The 21,959-nt window shown below is 40.3% G+C and overlaps 1 protein-coding gene across 3 annotated transcripts in view; it reads right to left on the reverse strand.

Annotated features, from left to right (window-relative positions):
* SYT14 (synaptotagmin 14) overlaps positions 1-6,751 on the reverse strand; it is an 88,493-nt gene extending 81,742 nt beyond the window's left edge. For all 3 annotated transcript variants that reach the window (XM_036379869.1, XM_036379868.1, XM_036379867.1), the window contains exon 1: positions 6,676-6,751. In XM_036379869.1, coding sequence (XP_036235762.1) covers positions 6,676-6,688 — 13 coding nt within the window. In that variant the 5' untranslated portion in view covers positions 6,689-6,751. The remainder of the gene's footprint in view (positions 1-6,675) is intronic.
* Positions 6,752-21,959: the final 15,208 nt, after the last annotated feature.

The following is a 21,959-nucleotide window of genomic DNA, read 5'->3' on the forward strand; positions in this document are numbered from 1 at the left end:
ACCAGAAGAGTAAAACTCAGATATCTATGTTCTGATTTTATGATTCAAACTCTTACTGTAAAGAATATTCTTCTTTCCTTGCACTATTTAAAAAGATCCCTATCTAGTAATTTCTTAGCCTAAGGATAGGTTATCTACCTGTCCTAAGAATATTTTGGGTTTTGTTATCCAACTATAAAAGTAATGGGAAACATCAAAACATTTTTTCATGGGAAAAAATGAAATTTTTAAATTATATTTGTAATCAACAGAACCAATGACACTGACCAATGAATTAGCAATCAGTGACAACTGATAAAGAACAGCATAGCCATTTCTGTTTCTCAAACAAATTTTGCATCCAATCCTACCCACACTAAAATAAATGGAAGCATCTATATGGAAGCAGATAAAAGGGGTGGAATTTTTTAAGCTAAGTCATAAAGTAGAGAGGTTATTTGGGACCTTCTCCTCTCATCATGAAAATAGTATTATCTCTGCTTCCTTTCTACCCATAATGATCACAAATTTCTCTTTCCCTACTCTTCTGACAAGTGAAATATAATTAGCACTAAAATAATATTAGTAAGTTCTTTATTTCACTTTGTTCTCACTCAAGTTCTTCTTCAGGTAAGTCTTACTGGTGAAAATGAAGAAATACAGTAAATAAAACTAGCAATAGAAACATACAGTATAAATGGCTAAAAACTAACTAAACTAACTAAAACCTAGAATTTTCTTTTACGAAAAATAGAAAGAAAACCCAAAAGCAACTTCATTGAAAATGACAAAAATATTAAACATACATTGACAAGCAAGGTACAATGCTATCAAATGTTCAGGAAATAAAAAAGAGGACGTCAGCAATAAAAGATGAAAAAAAAAAGATGAAAAGTTAGTATGACTTTTAGCAAATTCCTACTGTTTTTAATTAACAACACTAATCACTACTCTAGAGCAAAGTTTCACAGGAGAAAGTAAACTGAGAAACATTTCTTCTTTTAAAATGACTCTATGATCTATGGAGAAAAACATACTCATAGAAATAGTTTCAAATATTTCAGATAATGCAGTAAGTTTGTGATACAAAAGGAAATTACTAAGAAGAATCTGTATTGCAAAGATTCCACTTGGTAGGAAAACTGCTTATTTTTGCCTACAGAACAAAAGTACCCATAAGATGTGTCAGTCATACTGAATTTACCCCTTTTCATATCAAAGATTATTCTCCTGTGCAGAATGGGACCAATTAGCTCACAAACTCAACACTCACTTGCTGTCTTAGAATTAACTTTCAAAATCCTCCAAAAATTTCCCCTTCTTATTCTACAAACAGATTTACACAGAAATCAGGAAACATCTCCCATCTCCAAGAGTGAAACGTACAAAAATTAGGAGGTTCAGTGATTAATTGCTGACTTGAAATCCACTCCAACTTTTACATGCAACCTGGACCCTTGGCCTTATGCAGTTCAGAACCTGACCATATTCAGGAAAAAGTCTGAGAGTATCAGCTGTGAATCCCTTGCATCAGTCACTACAAAGGCTGGAAGAGGTATAACTGAATTAGGCTGAAGAGAAAATAAGACCTAGTGGTTAAAACAGTTGAAAGTTCTCTGGAAGACAGCAAAACTCTTTCCTTTCTAAGAGGTTCCCAGTATTTGGATGGCAACATAGGCAAACATTCTTAATCAGGTAATGACCCCATGTTTACTTTCCTGCATGCCTATCTTGAAAGCCAAGAATTCCAATTTGCAGAAGTGCTAGGCGTTAAAAATTAGGAGAATTCAAGAAAAATTTCACACTGAACACATCAACTGTTCTTATATAAAGTATGATAGCTTCATCTCAGCCCACGGGGAACTTGTCAAAAAGAAGTCTGTAAAACATTAGAGATTAGGTGGGGTTTTTAAAAAAACTGCCCCCTTTGTTATCTAAAAGATAAGAGACCTGCCAGCTTTCTTTATTTCAATAGATTCAATACTGCAGCAATGATGGTGTAAGACAATCCAACCAGGAAACTGGTGATTTTGCCTGTGGCACAAGGTTTCACTGTCATCAGCAAATAATGCAGGCAATCATCTTTACAATGACAATACCAGGCAACACTCACTGAAGTTTCCACCAGTCACTGGATAAGCACAAGGCAGCATTAAAACAATCCTGTGTGGCTGATCCAGTAGGATACCTTGACATGTGATCCACCACACAGTTGACAAATGTGTTTAAAAGCGGGCCTAAGTATAAAATATGTCTTCTTATATTTAGGCTTCATTAAATACTGATGATGCTGCTCAACCCCTGCCCCGGCCACACCAACTTGGATTCAGAAGCACTACTGACATTTCAGGTCAGCACTACCTTGAGGATGTCCATGTCACCTTACACCCTTCTAGTGCAGCCTGCAGTGACACCTGCACAGCCCAGGTAACTGGGAAGTCAAGACAAAACTGTTCCCCAGGCAGATTCAACCTACAAGCTACACATGATACTCCTACTTAAGCTCTGTAAGCAGATCATTGCTCTGTTGTTTCCTTTTCTAGATTCTGGAAATCTGCAACTAGGCATAGTTTTCATGTGACCTATATGAAGCAGTGTTCTAAATACTCTCTCTTTTTGTATCCATAAACAAAAAGTAGGTTCATTCCATAATTTTTTTGTTTCCCAAGGAAATAAGGGTTATATAATTAAACAGTTCACTTCCTGCCTCATCCTTGTATTGTTTACAAATTCTCTGGCTCGTTTAAGACAAAATAGTCAGAAAGTTTTAATTTTAATTTTAAACTAACATAATATTTCATAAAAATCAGCAGTCAAATACACAGAAACACAAGTCCCACTGAGCACAAGGACAGCCCACCAGCTAATAAATCCCTGCACAGCACAAACAGGTGCAGCTGCCTGCTGCGAAACAAGCAGCTGAAAGGTGGGGAAAAAGGAGGAGACAATCTTCTCAGAAATCTCAGAGAGATCAGGACACTTCACAGACATTCAGGAACAAAATTATAAAAAAGGTATATACTTGGTAAAGCCTTGACTGTCAAGAAGGAGAAGTGTTAATCTGATAGGAGCACAGGGGGAAAATAGAGGAAGCCATGTCCATTAGTCTCATTACTCTATCAGTAACTTACTAGATGACAACACCAACACCACACTGTAATTCTTTCTTTTCTGCTAAATTCCTTTTATCTGTACAGCTCATTATTGTCTTTAATGCTACTTCTCATTTGTTAGCACTAAACTCCTCACAATGGAAACCATATGAAAGAGTTTAAAATCAAAAAGATTTCGCTCGGTCTGAGAAGGTTCATCTCCAGATGTGTTCCCCTCCTTGAGAAACGTAAATTTATATAGCCTGCACTAGACTACAGCATGTTCAAGTGTGGCTCAAAAATCTGGTAAAAGTAGATTCATGAAGATATACAAGAGACACAACTCTGCCTTAGGTTATAAAACATTCCACCTGTGACCTCTAATATTTCTTTGCCTCCCCCACTCCATGCAATGCAGTGTGGTTTCCATTGCTGGTTCCTCACCCAGACCTCAATTCAAAAGACTTCTCTTAAGGCAGGCACCAAAGCTTTGGTATTGCTCAAAAGAGGAGAGGCAGCATAGAGCAGCCAAGTTAATTCTGCCATGAGGAACTTTACCACAGTGCTGCTGAACGATTCTCAGAAGTCAATCCTCAACTTTCTTCCCCACTCCAAGCAAACTGCCACAAGATCCCAGGCTTGGGCAGGAGTAGATGGGAAGATTTTAATCTCAGACTGCCCACCAGACTGGTTTTACTACTGCTTTCAGTTCGGCCTTACTCTCTACCATACTTAACAGCTCCCCATTCTCATACTCTTCATCTTAATCCTGCCCTATGAAAAAGTAGAAATATTAAGTAATAAATAACACTGCATCATAAAACAGAGCTCATAGTAAATGAGGATGAGTTTTGGAGGATAACTATAGAGAAACTAAGAACTGCAAATACAATTCTTTAAACTCATTTGAGCCAGAATTTTTCCAATAGAGTTGCTGTCTGTTGTTTCCTCACAAATCAGATTACCTGACCCTTGCAAACTCTAACTGGATGTCCTTATAAAGATATACAAATGGCACATGTTTTAACATGACATGAACTTTCTAAAGACAAAGATGTCACAGTTCCTGCAATCACTAGATCGGGGCTGTTAACTTAGTTACATGAAGTTACTTGTGTTTTAAATGTCTGTCAGTGAGCGTAACAAACCACTGACGTTGACCAAAAGGGTCCCTGGCCATGGCACCCTGGTTCTCTGTAACACTTCACACAAAACGCCTCACTTTTACAAAACTTTGGGGTTTAGTGTTGGAACCACTGGAAGCTGGTATGCTGAAAAAATGACACTGGAAATGGTACTTCAAAAGATTTTTAAGAATCTTTTAAAGGCAAAAGCAGCTAACAATTTCTATATTAATTTGAGCTTATTTAATTTTGGGCACTCTTCACAACTATGTCCTGCTTTGAAGAAGTTTTGAACTATTTTATGTTTATTCTTCAAAGAGAAGTTTTCAATCTTGCTTATTTTCTTTGCTTCTACCAAAACCAAAGAAAACAAATTAAAAATCTGGCCAAATGCAGTGTCCTTAAAACTGAGCAAAGTATTTTCTCTGTTTACTTAAATACATTTACAAATTTAGTTTGACACAATGCAAATTCTGTATTTTGACAGTTTAGACTAGAAATCCCATGGTTTGATGCTGCCTTCAAGAGTTAATATTCAACCCAAACTCATATTTTTAAACTGCTGGCCAGAACAGAGTACTGCTAAAAATTACAGTCAAGGCAAGGTACAGTTGCACTACAGGAGGGAGAGATCATCAAGGAAAGGAATAAAAATTGTAACACCTACCAACAGCCCTACAGCAATCAGCCAGTCAGCTGAAAACAAAGAGGAGGAGGCATGCCTGCTACAGGCTACAGCAGAAAAATACATTGTATTTGCTGTCTTCAGGAAGAACCCAGCAGACCACTTTCATGACTGGAATGTTTTTTAATCCCACCTCACATTTAAATATAAACTATGCACCAAATTTTCTCAGGAGTTTAAGTCCCATTTTGGATATTTCAAATAAGAATCTACAGGACAGTTGAGCTATTTCTGAAGTCTGGCCATAATAAGAAGTGTTGCATTCTTTTCAAAGGCTAGATTGCTTTATTCATCCATGGCTATTTGCTTTAACTTTAAAGAAATAATACCCTAAATCCCCTGAAAATATTACACATGAATTTCACATATTGTGAATATTTTCAGATCTAACAGATCCTCACAGATTTCTGGGATAATACTGCCTAAAATGAAAACAGAGACGGATTTTGAAGGATAATTTTTTTCTGAGCTCAAGTTATGTAAAACATCCAGACCCAGCAGAATTTTTTTTCTATCTTCTTGATAATATTAAGAGGACTTTTCAGCAGAAAAGAACCCAGCCAACACAAAGCTGGCCAGCTCAGACTCCCGGTGTGCACAGCTTCCAAGACAGGGTGAACACGCAGCTTTGCTTGATCAGTGCAACTTCTCCTTACAGAGGCCTGAATTACTAATCCAGGGAAACTGACAGCAGAGAAGCATCCCACATGCGAAACAAACCAGAACAGTTTGTTTCCCCCACATACCCACTGTTTTCCTAAATCCTTTAAGCTATAACAACAGATGCTTTCAGAAAGAAGCACCTCGGCCGAGAAAGCTGTATACTTTAGGTCCTTGTCTGGCTAGAAATAAAGTTCTGTTTGGTTTTTTGGGTTTTTTTAAGGATTTTTAACGAGGTGTAAAATTACTCTCAGAGTTGAGAGGAGAGGTTTCAAAGCAAAGCTCAGAAGCCCTGCCTTTGAAGATGAGCATCTCCAAACAAACCCAACAAGTGTCTAGTACATCTCGCTGCTTTGTTGTTGTTTCTAAGTGATGACTAGAAAGATCTGCGGACAGCAGCTCCCATGGAGCCTGTTAGCGCCCAGCAACCGGCGGCGAGCAGGGAGCATCCCTCGCCTGGGGACTCAGTTTTCAGACACTCCGGGGCCCGGAGAGTGACAACGAGTTTTAGAGCAGTTGGCAAAGTCCCTGCGGGGAGGGCGGACAGGGCTGCGCACCTCCGGCACCGACCTTCCCGTCTGGGATGCGGGGGCCCGGGCAGCCCGGGACAGGGGCGGCAGAGCCCGGCCGGGGGCTGCGCCGCCCGCCCCCGCCTCAGCAAGGGCGGCTCACGGCACGGGGGATGGACGGCTCCGTCCTCCTCGGGTCCCCTCCGCGACGCCCACGGGCGCACGCCCGGCATCCCCAGGGCAGGCGGCGGCGGAGGAGGAGGAGGAGAAGGAAGGATGCCGGCCACCGTGCCAAGGATTTATTTACCCCGCCCGGCTCCCGGGCACGGAGACGGGAGGAGGGAGCACCACACGCACCTCTCCCCCATCATCAAAGAGCCCTTGACCCGTAGCCCCCGCAGCCGGGCCGAGGGGGACGGGGAGCAGAGGAGGCGCCCTCCCGCCGCCCTCCTCGGCTGGGGTCCCGCTCGGCTTCGGTGCGCCCCCACCTCCCGCCGCGGTGGGAGCCCTCCCTCCCCCCGGAGCCGCTCCTCTCCCCGTGCCCGGGGGAGGAGAGGGAGAGGAGGGGGCTGGGGGAGGGGAGCGGTTCGGGGCGAGAGAGAGGAGCCCGTTATTGGCCTACTTACCATCAATCGCCATGATCCCCGGCGGGGTGGGCCGTACCAAGCGGAGGGAGCGCACGCAGGAGAGGCGCTGCCGGGCGCCGCGGCTGCCAGGCGGGAGCGGCGGCAGGGGCGGGGCGGGAGGTGAGCGGGGCGGGGCCGGGGCGCGTCACTCCGCCCGCCGCCGCCCGGCCCCGCCCGGCCCGGCCCCGCCCCTGCCGCCGACAGCCCTCAGCCCCTCAGCCGGCAGCCCTCAGCCCCTCACGGGCCCCGGGGCAAAGGCGGCCGCCGAGGGAAGCTCCGCCGCTTTCCATGGTGCTGTTCCCTGGGTTTCCTTCTCAAAGCGAGCGGCTGAAATAAAACCCAAAGCTCTGACGGCACTGAGTGTCAGCAAAGCCGCGCTTCACGCTTCTGCTTCACAGAATACCTGAGCTGGAAGCGACCCAAAAGCATCATCGAGTCCAAGTCCTGGCTCTGCACAAGACACACCAAGAGTCACACCACGTGCCTGAGAGCATTGTCCAAAAAGCTTTCTGAGCTCTGCCAGGCTTGGTGCTGTGACCACTGACCTGGGAAACCTGAGCCAGTGTCCAGAGATCCTCTGGGGGAAGAACCTTGTCCTGATATCCCACTTAAACCTGCCCTGACAGCTTCAGGCCATTCCCTCGTGTCCTGTCACTGGCACCAGAGAGCACAGATCAGTGCCTGCTCCTCCTCTTCCCCTCACAAGAAGTTGTAACTGCAGTAGATCTCCCCTCAGCCTCCTCCAGGCTGAACAAGTGACCTCAGCCATTTCTAACTCACATTTTATGATAAACCCAGCTTGGTTCATTCCATTAACTAATCACATCCATAAGTGCACAAAATTTCTTGTGGCAGCTCTAGTACTGCCTCTACAGATTGTCTTTTCCAGGATTCTTTCCCCTTTCTTTTAAAATATCATGCCGAAACTGTCTTTTGGAGGCAAGTTTAAAGGGAGTGGATTCTCCCCCTCTATTCCACTCTCATGAGAACACACCTAGAATACTACATTCAGCTCTAGGGCCACCAATATAAGAAGGCTCCAACCTGCTGTTGGAGCAGATCAAGAGGTGTTGGAGCCTCTGTTGCTACTCCTTCCTCTGTCCCATCGGCCACAGGTTCTTCCTCTCCCTTCCATGCCTTTCCTCAGCTCTCTTGCACTTGTACCAGCCTCTCTTTCCCTGGAGTTCTGTAGTTGTTGTCCCAGCCAGGAAATTCTTTTTCTACACTCTCTTCCTCACCTCCTAGAAGTGGCAAAAGGATCATCACAGTGAGCAAAGAGGACAGGGTTTTGCAAGGCCCTGCAGAGTTTACCACAGGGATCCAGAAGAACATCTGGGGCAAACCATGCATGGCTCCTGCAACTAAGAGAGAAAACAGCCAAGCAGATAGCTTGTGTTATGGATTTTATATTGTAATCTTGTACAGGAGGTAGGATGTACATAAAATTCTGTTACTGTGACAGAAAGTCCTGGTAGCATTTGGAGCTATAAACACATTGCTACATGCAAACAGGTTTTTCATGCATAGGTAGACTGGCCAAACATAGGAAAATTTTCACAAGATGGTAAGGAGGAATACCTTTTGTATCACTATCATCTTTCTGCCAAATGTTTAGTCACCGTTCTAATGCTGGAAACATTAATCCCCTTCAGCCTCACAGCCTTCAGAAATCTTTTGTCATATAGAAAAATCAATGTGTTTTCTCAAATTTGTTCTTCACCTCAGGAGAAAAAAACCCAAACTTTAAAGTGAGACATTTAAAAGCGCAGTCAGCCTGAGCAAAATGGCTGTCTTGAAAAACACAAGTCCCAAATGACAGACATATGTCCAGACCAGAACCAACTGTAGAAAAGATCTTCAAAGAGAAAATGTCAGCAGAGCTTAATGGCAAATATATTTCTCTGTACCAGCAACTGACATTTACCTCAAACACCCTAATGATTTGCTGTTTTTCCTCTTCCTTCCATGCCTTTTACTCAGCTCTCCTGCTCATAGAAAGTGTTGCAGCCCCAAAGCTTTCCTTACAGTTTGTGTAGATGGTCATCTTTCTGATGATATTACTGTATTGAGTACAGGGATGAAGATTCCTGTGGGATCAAGTACATAGAGTTATTATTCTTCTCTCCTCTGTTTTTTACTTCTCCCCCTGCTTTTGGCAGCATCCCCAGTATGAAGGAACTACCAGTCAGATGTCATCAAATCTTTCCAGGGCACAGATCTCCACTCATACAGAATCCAGCATAGAATTTTTGAGATGTTTAAAAAGTCATCCAAAATTTTTGGAGAGCCTCACATGTCATGACGATTCCATGATTCATGAATGCAATTACCATAATGGGATGCAGAAGTTCATGTCATTGGACAGACTCTTTTTGGGGGTGAGATATGAACCTATGCTTGTGAATTAGTGACACTATGACTGTAACTCTTGGTCCAGGGGTTTGGTTTTCAAATCATGAAAGAAACACATAACTTCCCCAAAAGAAATGAAAGCTCAGTTTGGAAAAAACAGTTTCAGGATAAACATGATTCCACATCAACAAAGAGATGGTGTGAAATGTATGTGTAAGGAACCAAAACACGACTTTTCAGAGCTATGCTGAATCAAATCTGTTCTATTTGTGCTTAAGTTTCACAAGTACATGTTTAAAATTTCTTGCTTTATTGAAACAGCACATACTCCTGCCCACCACCATAGCAGTCTCATTTTTTTTAACGTTACCAGGAGGGACAAATCTTGAACAAACTTCCAAAATTCAACTATTTTAGTTTTGTTCCTATGGTGTAATTGAGACTGTGTAAGCCATAGCTTCATCCGTTCCCTGCACAAAAGGAGCACAGCCGGTTACTCTGGATGTGTCAGAAATTGTCTACTGAATCCAGTGGGCAATTCATTCTGTTGGAAGCATTTACATGTGATCCCACAAGTGTGCCCTTGGCACAATAGCACAGCTGCACACAAACATGACTACAGCTCAACTCCATACCTTCAGTTTATAAATCCTTAATGTACAAACAATTTACAGGTTATCAAGAGTTCCCTGTCAAATGGAAGAACCTATATTGACAAGAGATTTGCTGACAGCAATGCAGCTATCTGGCAGATACAGGATAAATTTAATCCCATAAGCCCTAAACTTTTCAACAAACTGCCTACACAGGAGAAACTTCTCCCACTTCACTGATGTGAAGCCACTTTGGCAATTAAAACCAAAAGCTGCTGGAAACTTTAGCATGAGTGCCCTAGGAGGAGAAATACATTAAAGTCCATTTAAGGCCTGGTCCTTGCCAGACCTTTTTGGATTTTCTCTTCTATCTTAGCCTTAATAATCTTAGTATTAAACCAGATATAATTTAAGAATCTGTGCTTCATGAAAACTTAGAATATATGTAAGCCATGGCATGTGTGAATGAAAAGACTAACTGAAGTGTCAGAAAACAGAGACTATCAGTAACCAGAAAGGTCGAAGCCCTAGATTAGTAATCTGCTAGTTAAGATGCCAGACAGATAAGGTATCTATAATTGTCATGATGTGAACAAAGTGAGTTCATGATTGAACAGTGGAAGAGATTTCCACATAAATTTTTCAGTGGAATGTTGCCATTTCATTCAACTGTAGGTACTCTGCAGTAACACAGTGATTTCACTGAAATGCCATTGGGGAAGGGGGTAAAGGTATATCCAAGGTCTTGCATTTCAGACAAAAACTTTTAATCTCAAGACTTTTTCCTCCATATTATATTTTAACATAATAATGACATTAAAATGAAGCATCTTGATCTTATCTATATAAAATCTTTCAGTCAGAAAACTCAGTCTTTTGTTGAAATTTCACTTAATGGGGCTTTCCAAAACTGTGGTGCATACAGCTACACTTCCCTGCGTAGTTCTCTCTGGTTGTATTTCAATCTGGAAAGAAAACAGATTTTTAAAGAAGGGATCAAAACTCCCACAAAACTGAAACTCTGTTTTTTTGACCAGGAGCCTTAAAAAAGTCCCAGCAAAAAGCACAATGATATGCAGCTCCAGGGTGTTCTCTCCTTGCAGATTATTTATAGGAATGCAAAAAACTTGGTGCAGCAATGTTGAAGTGAAGAGATGAATAGACAAAATCTCTAATCTATAATGTTGAAGTGAAAACACAACCTCTGAAACATCTTCAAGAAAGGTCTCCAAAGATATTATTACTCCAGCAGATGAAAAGATGGTTAAGAATTATAATACAGTGCGGTGTCCTAATTGATTTGGAATATCAGTTTACAACTTCCCGTAAGGATTTTTGGCAGCAATTTTGTGAGCACTGCCAATCAGATTTGCAATCAGATTAGTTTTGCATGCACAGTGTTCTTTATTAGGATATTAAATACCTGACCTTTCAATATTAAGGTTGGCATTATCAAGCTTTTTGGCACTCAGTAAATAACCTGTGACTCTTATTTAGCTTCTCATAGTTTTTGAAAGCTATGAAAGACAACCTGAATCCTCTGCTCTCTGGAATTGCAGAGCTACATGTGGTAAGAGTGATACACCAGAGACACTCAAGTCTCCACTCCTTGGAAAAGAAACACAGACTCTTAAGCAAATGATTTGGCTAAATAATACTCAATGTGTAACTTCATATTCAAGAATAAATGATTGAGAAACTGGAAAACAGTGTTTCCAGCAGCACCTTCATTCTGCCAAATTTGGGACTCCACAAGGTTGGATTTCCAACTGGGATACAGCTGGAAAAGGTCCTGTGAGCTAAATCAAAATGGAATGATTTTTGTTCAGATTCACATTGTTAATCCATGGGTAATGCATCTGCCACAGAAATAAAAATTGAAAGCATAAACAAAAATGTGATTTTTGATGCTATTCATTCTAGTGGATGTTCAGTTAGCCGTAAGTCACATGCAAATTTTAGAGCTGGATGAATAAAATAATGACTCCTACTGGTGCACTCATAGAAATCTTAACTGGCTCAAGCAACCAAAGTTAATATTATTCCACTGTGTTGCCTTGCACTGCCCCAAAACCAAAACCTCCTGAAGATACAGCTAGGACTATTAAATGCAATTCCGAAGAAATGCACCAATCATTGAGCACATGTGCTCACACAAACTACAGAGATGGTAAACCAAAAGTGCGCAAAAAAGGTCATTTGCCAAATTCATCACAATCCATTCAGACATGCCAGGTTTTCCATGAGAAGCTGAACTAATGAAATGGGTGTCCTGCAGATGTAGCTCTCTCTGTACCTCTTATCTCCATCCCTCCCCAGTGGGACATCTCTATGTTATCCCCATGTTATCCTCTGCTGCACTCTGTGTTAACAGAATATATTGCAATTATTCCAGAGCTTTGCACAAGCTGTTTGAAAGGTTGAGAAGCTGTCAAATGAAAGGTACAAATGATGAATTGTCATATTTGCTCAGTTCTCCTGACCTTTTATAAATGAGGGTACTAGTTTCATTTTCTTGCCTCTACACAGAAGGAAGGAACTGAAATATTTCTGGGATCTTGATGAACTTGACCAGCTGTTTCTAAGCAGAGGCTTCCCTCAGCTTTCCTAGGTAGAAGCATTTGAGAAAGAGAACGTGTTCACATAAGCCTAATCTACTTGGGAAATAACATTAGGAATCTCAAAGCCCAGCAAATGGTCTTCACAACTCCAGCAAAATATGAAAAATGAACCATTCAGCTGCACTTAAAAAACAAAGCATACATTTTAATGCAAATTTCCAACAAAAACCCCTGTGTTCTTGCAAAGACAGGTAGAGCATACAGATATCCCAATACACAAATGGATGGGGATTACTGTGCTTTCTTACAGAAGAGCTGTGTGAACATCTAATTAGAGAAGCCATAGTATAAAATAGTGATACAAAAACAGGCACATACAAAGTATGAACAACTGGCCATTCTGAAAGCCATGCTGAATTTTTTGATGGAAAAAATCGTCTTCATCAAAAAGCCATCAAAGGTAATACCATGGAACAAAATCAAATTCAATCTCCGTTATTCATACTTAAAATATTAAAAGGGGATTGAAAGATATGATCCAGTTCTCCTGAAGGGCTATTTTTAGAAAGAACAAGGTCCTGGATGCTAACAGCCTATTGGCCTGGTTCATGCCAGCATAAAATAAATGACCTTGCTGTCACAACCTCATCTGATAGAGAGGAGAGACTGCAAATGGTGTGAACAGAGACTGAGTTGTCACAAGCTGTAAAACTACAGCACACATAGAGGCAGAGTTAAAGCTGTCACAGTGTTGGTTATTAAAACATTTAAATCTCAGATTGCTTGAATGGTACGGGAATTTTCCTGTCAGAGTGTTCTTAAAGCTGGTTGCTCACCAACTGGCACTGTGAATCCAAGAGTGGGAGAGATTCTCTTCCCTGTGGCCCAGGCAGCTCAGAAAAGTGGTGCATGCATAGGTGGTGGTGTCAGCACAGGGAGTTAATCATGCTCCCAAGGCAGGGGAAGTGATAAGAGATTCACAAGGTGGTTTACAGCATTAGTTACCCACAGCATGTATGCCAGTCCTGGTTTATTGACTAGCCCTGGCCAAACCTACCCACAGTTGCTGTTCTTGGCTAACCTTGTCAAGCTGTTGCCATGAAACAGCTTCCTCCACTCTCACTCTTCATCTCCCTCTAAAGAGTGCCTTTAGTGCACTCTCTGCTTCCATGCCTCACTTCTCCGCCCTCCCACCTGTATGTAACCTGGTTCACTCAAGCTGCCACCCCTAGATTGCACTGAGTACTTTTGTGTAGCTGCTCTGCATGTAAAGGAAGCGAAACTGATCTCTGTAGAGGAGGGCGACAGAGTCTAGCAACAAAAGAAAGTGCTTGACAAACACTGTCCCCTTAGCAACGTTAAGGCTGTAGCTGCAGCCAGACCTCTTAGGGTCTCTCTGGAACAAATGGTACCCTTAACCATTCCTGCTGGGAGGCTTGTGCTAAGTATATAATCTGCATTTCATTTCCCTCTAACTGCAGCAACTTGTTTTGTACATGTTCCTGCACAGCTGAGAGCTCAAGCCTGTGGAGCACTTTACATCCTTTCCCACTGAACTTAGTCCCCAGGAGCAGTATTGTAAAAATATTTTTAGAAGAAACAAGGGTTCAAAAGGCTGCATCCATCTAATTTCATATTTCTTTTTACTGATAAAAGCTTTAGTCTGCCTTTTAATTATTTAAAATATTTCCAAGTCATACAGCAACATATGATCTACTCTGATTTTTGGACTTAGCAGAGCTGTTCTTAATGCTGTTTCTGAACATACATTCTGTTCTTACATTTAAAATAACTACCAGGATATGTCATTCATTCTGATGGCACCACAAATATTCTATTGATGCATTAATGACATTTCTGAATCGAAAGAAAAAATTTTACTTGAAGTGCATGAGACCGGCAGAATTGTTAAAGTCATGTTAAATGCAGGAACCTATTTAAATGCATTTTTAATTTACATTTCTATTGCTGTATTAAAAAGCGTCCTTCCATGAAAAAAAATCAAATTACACGTAAACTGTAAGTATAATTCTGGTTCTTTTAAAGGTTGTTCTTTATACAATTACATCAAGATTAAGAATTCTGCAGAAGAGCCATAGAATCACAAAGTTAAAGTATTATGTATATGAAGTACTCAGGCTTAATCTACATTTTTAAGGTAATTAATAAAAAGCTACTGAATTAGTTCATTAAAACTATTTTATATTTGCTAGCTTAGTCATATGCTTTCAAAAATTGCCCAGCTTCCAGTCTGGAATTTAGCTGTAGTTTAGCAGAAACTTTCACAAAGATTTCTGAAATACAAATACTTATAAATGGGGAACTTCACAGAGGCAGAAATGATTTAAGGAAAAAGAAGAAAACATGGTAACAAACTAAACTGAAGTTAGTTTGCCACTCAAGTATGTAAAACAAACTGTTTTAAAGGTGATCAACCTGCTTTCTCCTTCTCCAAGACCCAGCTTCTTCCATTAGAAGAAATAAAATTATACATATTCCAGTCTGACCTCCTTAATTCCCTTAATTATCCTACTGATACCCCATGGTAATAAAGGATTTGAAAACTGAAAACTTACATTTAAATGAGGAGATGTCCATGGAGAGATATATTCTATCCTAGAAGAGTAGATAAGTAAACATGATTCCTCCTGGGCATGAAGGCTCTAGAGCAGGATTGGTCTGGTAGGGGAAGGATGAGTTGTGTTTGTAGAGCAGGGAACCATATGAAGGGGCAGTAAGGTATTAGTCATATGGCTTTAGAACCTCTAATTCTGTTTGGTGTGAGTTTGACTTAGTCATAAACTTACTTCAGCTATCTAAATGTTTTTCCCAAAAAGATGGATCTTAATTTTTCTGCTTTTCAAAAAGCTTGATGCAGACATATTAAAATAAAACTGTTTCATTTCAGATGTGTTAAATGACCATCTAACATTCACGTCTTTTCTAAGAGACGTAGATACACAAGTACACTTGGGAAAAAAATGTAATGGAAAATTCAAAGGATATGTGAAAAATATTCACAAACCCACCACGAAACTTAAAAAATACTTATCCTAAATCCCAAGTTACTGAGCTGGATTTATCACTATAATATTTTTAAAACTGTGAGGCAACAGCTGTCTAAAATGGTGTTTTCTAACTTTCTGCCTTCTTCGTTCCTTTCCAATATTAAACTTATTTTTCATTATTTCCAGCTACATGTTACCTGTGTCTGGAATCCCTCCCTGATCCCAATCTACACAATTACTTTGCCTTGGCAGTTCTTGTTGGCTCCCAAAAATGTTTTCAGTCCAAGGAAAAGCTGTATTCTCTACCACCATTTTGTTTGCCAGTTCTCCCAAAGTCATTGGTCCTTGTTGCTGGCTATCATCTGTGTGCTCCTTTCCCTCTCCTCTGCATGCATTTTTACCCTTGGTAGGTCATTCCTTGGCTCTGTGTTTCATTTGAACCTGCTCCCAATATTCTTTCAACTGCAGCCTATGTGACTCTCCAAAAGAGAAAAGTACTCCACTGGAATTATATCACATTATAGTTTAGGACAGGATCTGGCCCTCCTTGAAGTTATTTAATGAGACTAATCACTCATTGCATAATAGAACATTTTAGTCAAAGAGAAATGTAACCTTTGGTTACATCTTCATTGTATCAATCTACACAATACTACTGCAAGGGAAGGAAACAAAGTTTCCCTTATTTTAAAAATAAATAACAATGGTATAGAAGCTGTAACTACATTGCTCAATAAAACACAACTGGAGATCATCCCATGTCTCTGGGGTCAGCTGGCACAGCCTGGATGTCTCCACACTGTGCATGGTCCTGGGTTCTTTTTATTGTCTCATGAACTGCTTCTGTGGTCCTATGACATCATCACTGTATCCATTATTTTTCTTTCCTACTCATATGTCTCAAATAATGTAAGAGCTACATGCAGTCCACCAGAGTGTGTATTCATGGCATTTATTGATATATGGGTAGGTGTTGCATGCCATTGGGCAGGTTATGATGGTACAGTAGGTAGTTAAGGGTGACAAGTCTGCTGGGAATGTGCTGGAGAACTATACAGGTTACAGGGACACAATACAGGTTTTTCTGTACCACCTGGTGGCAATCATGGTGTAACAAATGTCTTACAAGCATTTTATGAGGCTAAGGATCAATATTCCCTGAAGCAGGGCCCTGTGCTTGCTGGATGGGCTAGGTGTACTATGGTCACTTTGCCCAGCCATGAATATCCAATGAAGTAGATTTTTCTTATACTAACTAAATGATGTGAAGTTACACATTAGAAGTTGTATTTCAGGGTATAGGTAACACAATGATACCAGGCAGTTCAAAACATGGAAGATGGCACCATTGTGAAACAATTTGGCTTTGTTCATTCTCTTTGTGGAAAAGTTGCTTCCATAAGCCATTAGGGAGTTTATTTTCAAACAGATGTCACATTCAGCAATGTTTTTTTCTGATGGCCGAGTTCCTTAGGGTTAGTATTTTTTTTTTATAAAAAGTGTGCTGGTATTTCTGTTACATGTCTCTAGCCTAAGGTATGGTTTGAAGCAAGTACTTACTCATTTAGCTGTAAAAGTTGATAAGATTCACAATTCATTAACTGAGAATTAATAGACAAACTGAATTAATGAACTTACACAAATTCACAGACTTACACTAAATTAACTACTGTGCAGACTGTAAGAGGTGATGGCATATGGGGCATGACACTGCATGGAAACACTGTGCCACTGAACTCTAACTTAACACTGCTATCAGGCACTGACAAACAGAAATCCAGCAGATTCCATCTAGCAAATCAGTGCCATCATTTAATGCATCCAAATGGCTGCTCCCACTGGACCTTTTCCTTGGCACAGAGCACAGCTCTCTTAGGTGAGGCAAACGTGTTCAAGGCCAGACAGCCAGCATTCATGTGGAAGTTTTTTGCTGCCATGACAGCACAGCCAACAGAGTTTGGAGTTTACATTCTGACAATGTGGTGAGCTACAAACCACAAAATAGTCTTGGTTGATGAAAAGAACAGTATGTAGCTAGGGTACCTCATGATTATTGAACTATAAAAGCAGTGAGGGATTTTTGTCTTCTCATCCTCCCTCCCTTATAAAACATGCCCCTTAGGATTATTTCCTCACATTGTCACCAGCTTTATAAACTTACCTTGATTTGTTTTGTCAGCATACTAAAACTTCAGCTCACTGGAGGCAATGCTGTTGCACCAGATGAGAATTAAGAAAACTGTCTTCTGCAACACTGACACAATAGAGGACAAACAGCCACAACAAAATCACGACATAGCCTCCTGCGACTCATAATTAACTTTTCCTTGGAAGGAGAGGAACATGCTGTCCTGTTTCAAAAATAACAGTGTGCTTGGTTGTGAGCCAGTGTCAGTGATAAATACATTTCTGATTACAGTCAGCAACTTAATTTACAAGCATCTGATTAGAAGAAAAATAAAGACAAACCACTAAAAAAACAACCTTTCAGAAAATATGGTGATAAAAACATGACAACTATGATTTAGTGCACTGAGCACAAGGCTGGAGTCATAAGACTTGGTGTTCCCACTGCTGCCACTAATCTGCTGTCTGACCATGAGCAAGAAATTGGATGTCTCCATCTCAGTTTCTTTGAGCTGGTAATTAGCTATCTGTGGGCACACCTTAGAGATCAAGGATTCAATAATGATCAAGAATAAAGCATCCTGTTTAGATAGAAAAAGGATCCAGAATTTTGAAGATAGGTTTCCACTTTCAACAGCTGAAAGTACTTTACTGCATTGTACCCTGTCTGCAGGTATTTATGCTGGGGAATTTCAGTAGAATTCTATGCCTACATGATATGATTGAGGTCACAGGAGTAGAGATAAACCACCTTTATGCAGAATAAGATCCATGCTGTACATGTCCCACTCACAGGCTTTGCCACAAACTATCCTGGTCTTCTAAAATTCTGCATTTGTTCCAAGCCAGCATATTAAAGCTCATATCAGATGAGCCAGATTAGAAAAATGGATATAATTTATCTTCCAAGTTAATGATTAGACATTTATATTTAAAGATAACATACTACTCTGTGTCCCAAATGAGCAGCAATATGTGATTGCTGAACAGAGTATGCAATTACGGGCTGATGTTCAGTAGGCACAGAATAGTCCTGAGTGACTCCAGTGATAAATGCCTCTTTGTTTTAAAAAATACACTGAGCTGCAACATCAAAGCTAACTGCTAACCCTCTAAAACTTTGTGCTTCTGGAAAGGAAATAAACATTTTCCATTGCTGCCTCTGAATGACCATACAGCCGTTTTACTAATACCTCTAACAGGATAAGCCTTTCAGCAGGGCATTATTTCAGTTGCTACATTTTATCATCTAGTTTTCAATTGACTATACAGTTGTCAAATTTAAAACCTTTGCCAACATTTTCCATTTTTAGCCTTAGCTTGGACAGTTTAGACAAAACTTTTTGCAGTTTGTGAGAGTGTGCTTAGGGTAAAAGATAATTTCAATTAAGTTTACTTATTAATGCTTACATTTCTGATGCTTATTGGCTGTATTACTTCCTTGAGTCAGTACTGGGATTCGTAACAGGTCAAAGTCTAAATCCAACCCACTTTTGTGGTCCCCTGGAAGTCACAGCAAAACACCTTTTTAGGTGCTTCTTATGCAGCTGATGAGAGAAAATTAAAAACAAAGCTGATGGTTTGTTTTAAAATTGTTTGCCTGTAAGAGTTTTTCATGAGTTATCTTTCCAAATTTTCTTGATTCTAAAACCATTTTTTTAAATGTTCTTGGAAAAGATTTTTTTTAATGTTTTGGGTACTAAAGAGACAAGAAGAGAGAGAGAAAAAAAGCCACACTTTGCTTTCATATGTGCATAAATTAAGATCATAAAGCAAAATAATTCAAAGGATCTGACTTTCAAGCTTTCAGATGCATTATCCCATCTGGCTTACATTTTGCCCAGAGAAAGAGATTCTGCTCTCTGGGGACAGGGAGAGAACAGCACTCAGGAAGCATGTTCAGCAGAGTCTAACCAGGCTGTGACCTGTGAAGCTGTGCTTCTACACTGATCCATGGTGACAGTACAAAAGACTGCGTGGGAAGCAAGAGGAGGCGTATGGTTTGTGAATCCATGCCAATGCCATTCCACTGGCAAAATCCCCTCTTGGGGAAGGGAAGCTGTTGCAGAAGCTCCGGCATGCTGGAGGCTGCAGCTGTGTGCATGGAGTACTTATGCTAATTTTGCCCAACCTGGGAAAAGATCGGGGGTGGCTTCATCACCGGCACAGAAGAACTCTGCTGAACACTCTCATTTGTGCTCAGGGCAGTGATCAGAATTAAGCTCTGAGAGCTGAATCTATTAATATGAGTGGGGAAATAATCAGTTTCTTTTCTACCACATGATTTGGAGATATCTGAGTTTTTCCACTGTGTTTTAAGGTCCTGTTGCCATAGTAGGCATAGAGGTTCTGAACAATGAGCTGCTGCTCAAGGAAAGGACTGAGGAGTTGCAGAACAGTGGTTCAAAAAAGGACACAAAGGCAATTACAGAAGCTGCAGAGAAATGAAATAATTTTTCTTTTATCACAATGCTTGCCATTTCTGTTTTCTCACTGGTAGCACAAGAATAAATGCGAGGAAAAGAAATTTAATCTGCATTCAAAGAAATGATTTTTAAAAAGACAGATCAAACCATATTCTCAATACATGGTGACAGTGTTCTCAAAACCAAGGACTGCTTCATATAAAAATAGTCATGGATTAGACCTACCTACCTCCTGAATTTTATCTTAAGATCAATATTCTTTAGAACTACTACAACAACTTACATTATTTTCATGTAAAAAGGAAAAAAAATTATGGTTTTTATTTACCTGATACTCAGCTCTTTTGGAGGTAAATAATGCACATAACAGGATAATGCATCTTTAGATACTGCTTTCTTTTTAATCTTCTGTTACATAGTTTTCTAGAGTTAATTTCTGTGCCTGGCAAGCCAAGAGAAATTGCTATTATGGGACCCTTTTACAGCTTGGGAAGACAAAGTTAACAAACTTATAACTTCCAAGTCCTTTCACAGGGAGCCCATTTGCCAAAGAATTATGTAATGCTTCGTTTGACTGCAGTGGCTCTTAACAACACATATTTTATAGACTATAGTGCACTTCTAGGGCCCAGGCCAAAAGATCTTGTTCATCCATTGCTCATTAAAATGTTGAATCTCTAATAGAAGCAGGATGGGATCATTGCTATAAAACAATGTCAAAATGTACAGAGGTTTGATTCTGGACATATTCCATTTTGCATCACTGAAGGTAAATCTGTTTTGCAAATGCAGGAGGATGAAAATGCCTTTTTATTTCTGCCTACACCCACCTCAGCTGCTGATAGAGAGGCTATTGCAAATGCTGAGGTTTGTCATATAATAACAAAAACCTCCTGGATCTCAGGGGTGGGAACTGCAGTAACAATTATCATCTTCCAATCTGTGTTCTCGTGAATTGATGTGGTGACACATATTTGCATTTCTCTGATAGCAAATAATAGGGCATGCTAATAGCTATTTTAATAGCTTAACAATTATTTGAATTAAGGTTAACCCTAATTACATTTCCTATTAAATCCAGGCAGTGATTTCCCCACCTCCAGTGGAAAGCACTACATGGTGAGGCTTACGTGCAAAGAAGGGTCTGTCAAGTTTTCTCACATCAGTTCCTGGTGGGGAAGACCTAGGGAAGGATGCTCTGGCTCTTCAGTTCTTGCCTATTTCCCTTGAAAGAAAGAAAGCTGAAGAATCAGAAAGCATTAGGATAGGAACTGTCCTGAAGCAAAAATATTAGCTTTGCTGACCCTCTTTGGCCTGAGAACCCACTAGATGTATCCACCCTGACACGTCCGATAAAAAAAACCCAGAGTCCAAACTTTGCCATAGAAACTGGATGCAGGTATTAGCAGGGCTGCAGGAGAGGGCACACCACTATCTTCTTTTTCTGGAAAAAAGTAGAGGGCAACACCACATCCACATGTGCAGAAGACACCTCAAGGAATGAGGAAACCAACAAACCCAGAGAATCTCTCTTGCTGAGTGCAGGTCAGGGGGATTTGCTCTTCAGACTCCCTTGTTTATTTTTTTTTTTCAGCAAAGAAGAAACAAAAGCATATGAGTAGCCCGAAATTCTCCTTTCATTCCCCCAAAATATTAAGTGATTCCCTCACATTTTCTAGAATGTCAGCCCTTGTTCTTCTTTACCCTCTAATTAATTTATTGCTATTGGATGGCTATGGAAACACACACAGAGCCTATCTCTGTTATGTGAGCAAAGGTTTTATTTTAGAAACCTTGAGACACTGAAATCAGAGCACAGCCATTGTTCATTCTCATTGTTGACTGATTCAATTTAGCTTTAAATGTGTAATTAATTTTACTACTATGGGAAATTAATTCTGTTTTTGTTATAATGATCAGTATTAACCTAATTAGTGACCATGAAATTCCCAAGCAAAACACTTAATTATATTAGAATTAGAAGGGCAAATACTTTCCTAATGGAAAACTTCCAGTAAAACACTAATGTGCTCAAAGGCTACAAGCCCAAGAAACATGAAGCATTTGTAAAATGCCATCCATAATGAGATTCTGATTGCTAACTCTGCTACACAAGGTAATAGCATTTGTAATATGATGTTAGAAACATACTCATACATCATGAGTAACCCATGCAACTCTTAAATGATGCTTTTAAGATTTAGTTCACCAGATATA

The sequence above is a fragment of the Molothrus ater genome, chromosome 3 (genome assembly GCF_012460135.2).
Source record: "Molothrus ater isolate BHLD 08-10-18 breed brown headed cowbird chromosome 3, BPBGC_Mater_1.1, whole genome shotgun sequence".
Taxonomy (NCBI): Eukaryota; Metazoa; Chordata; class Aves; order Passeriformes; family Icteridae; genus Molothrus; species Molothrus ater.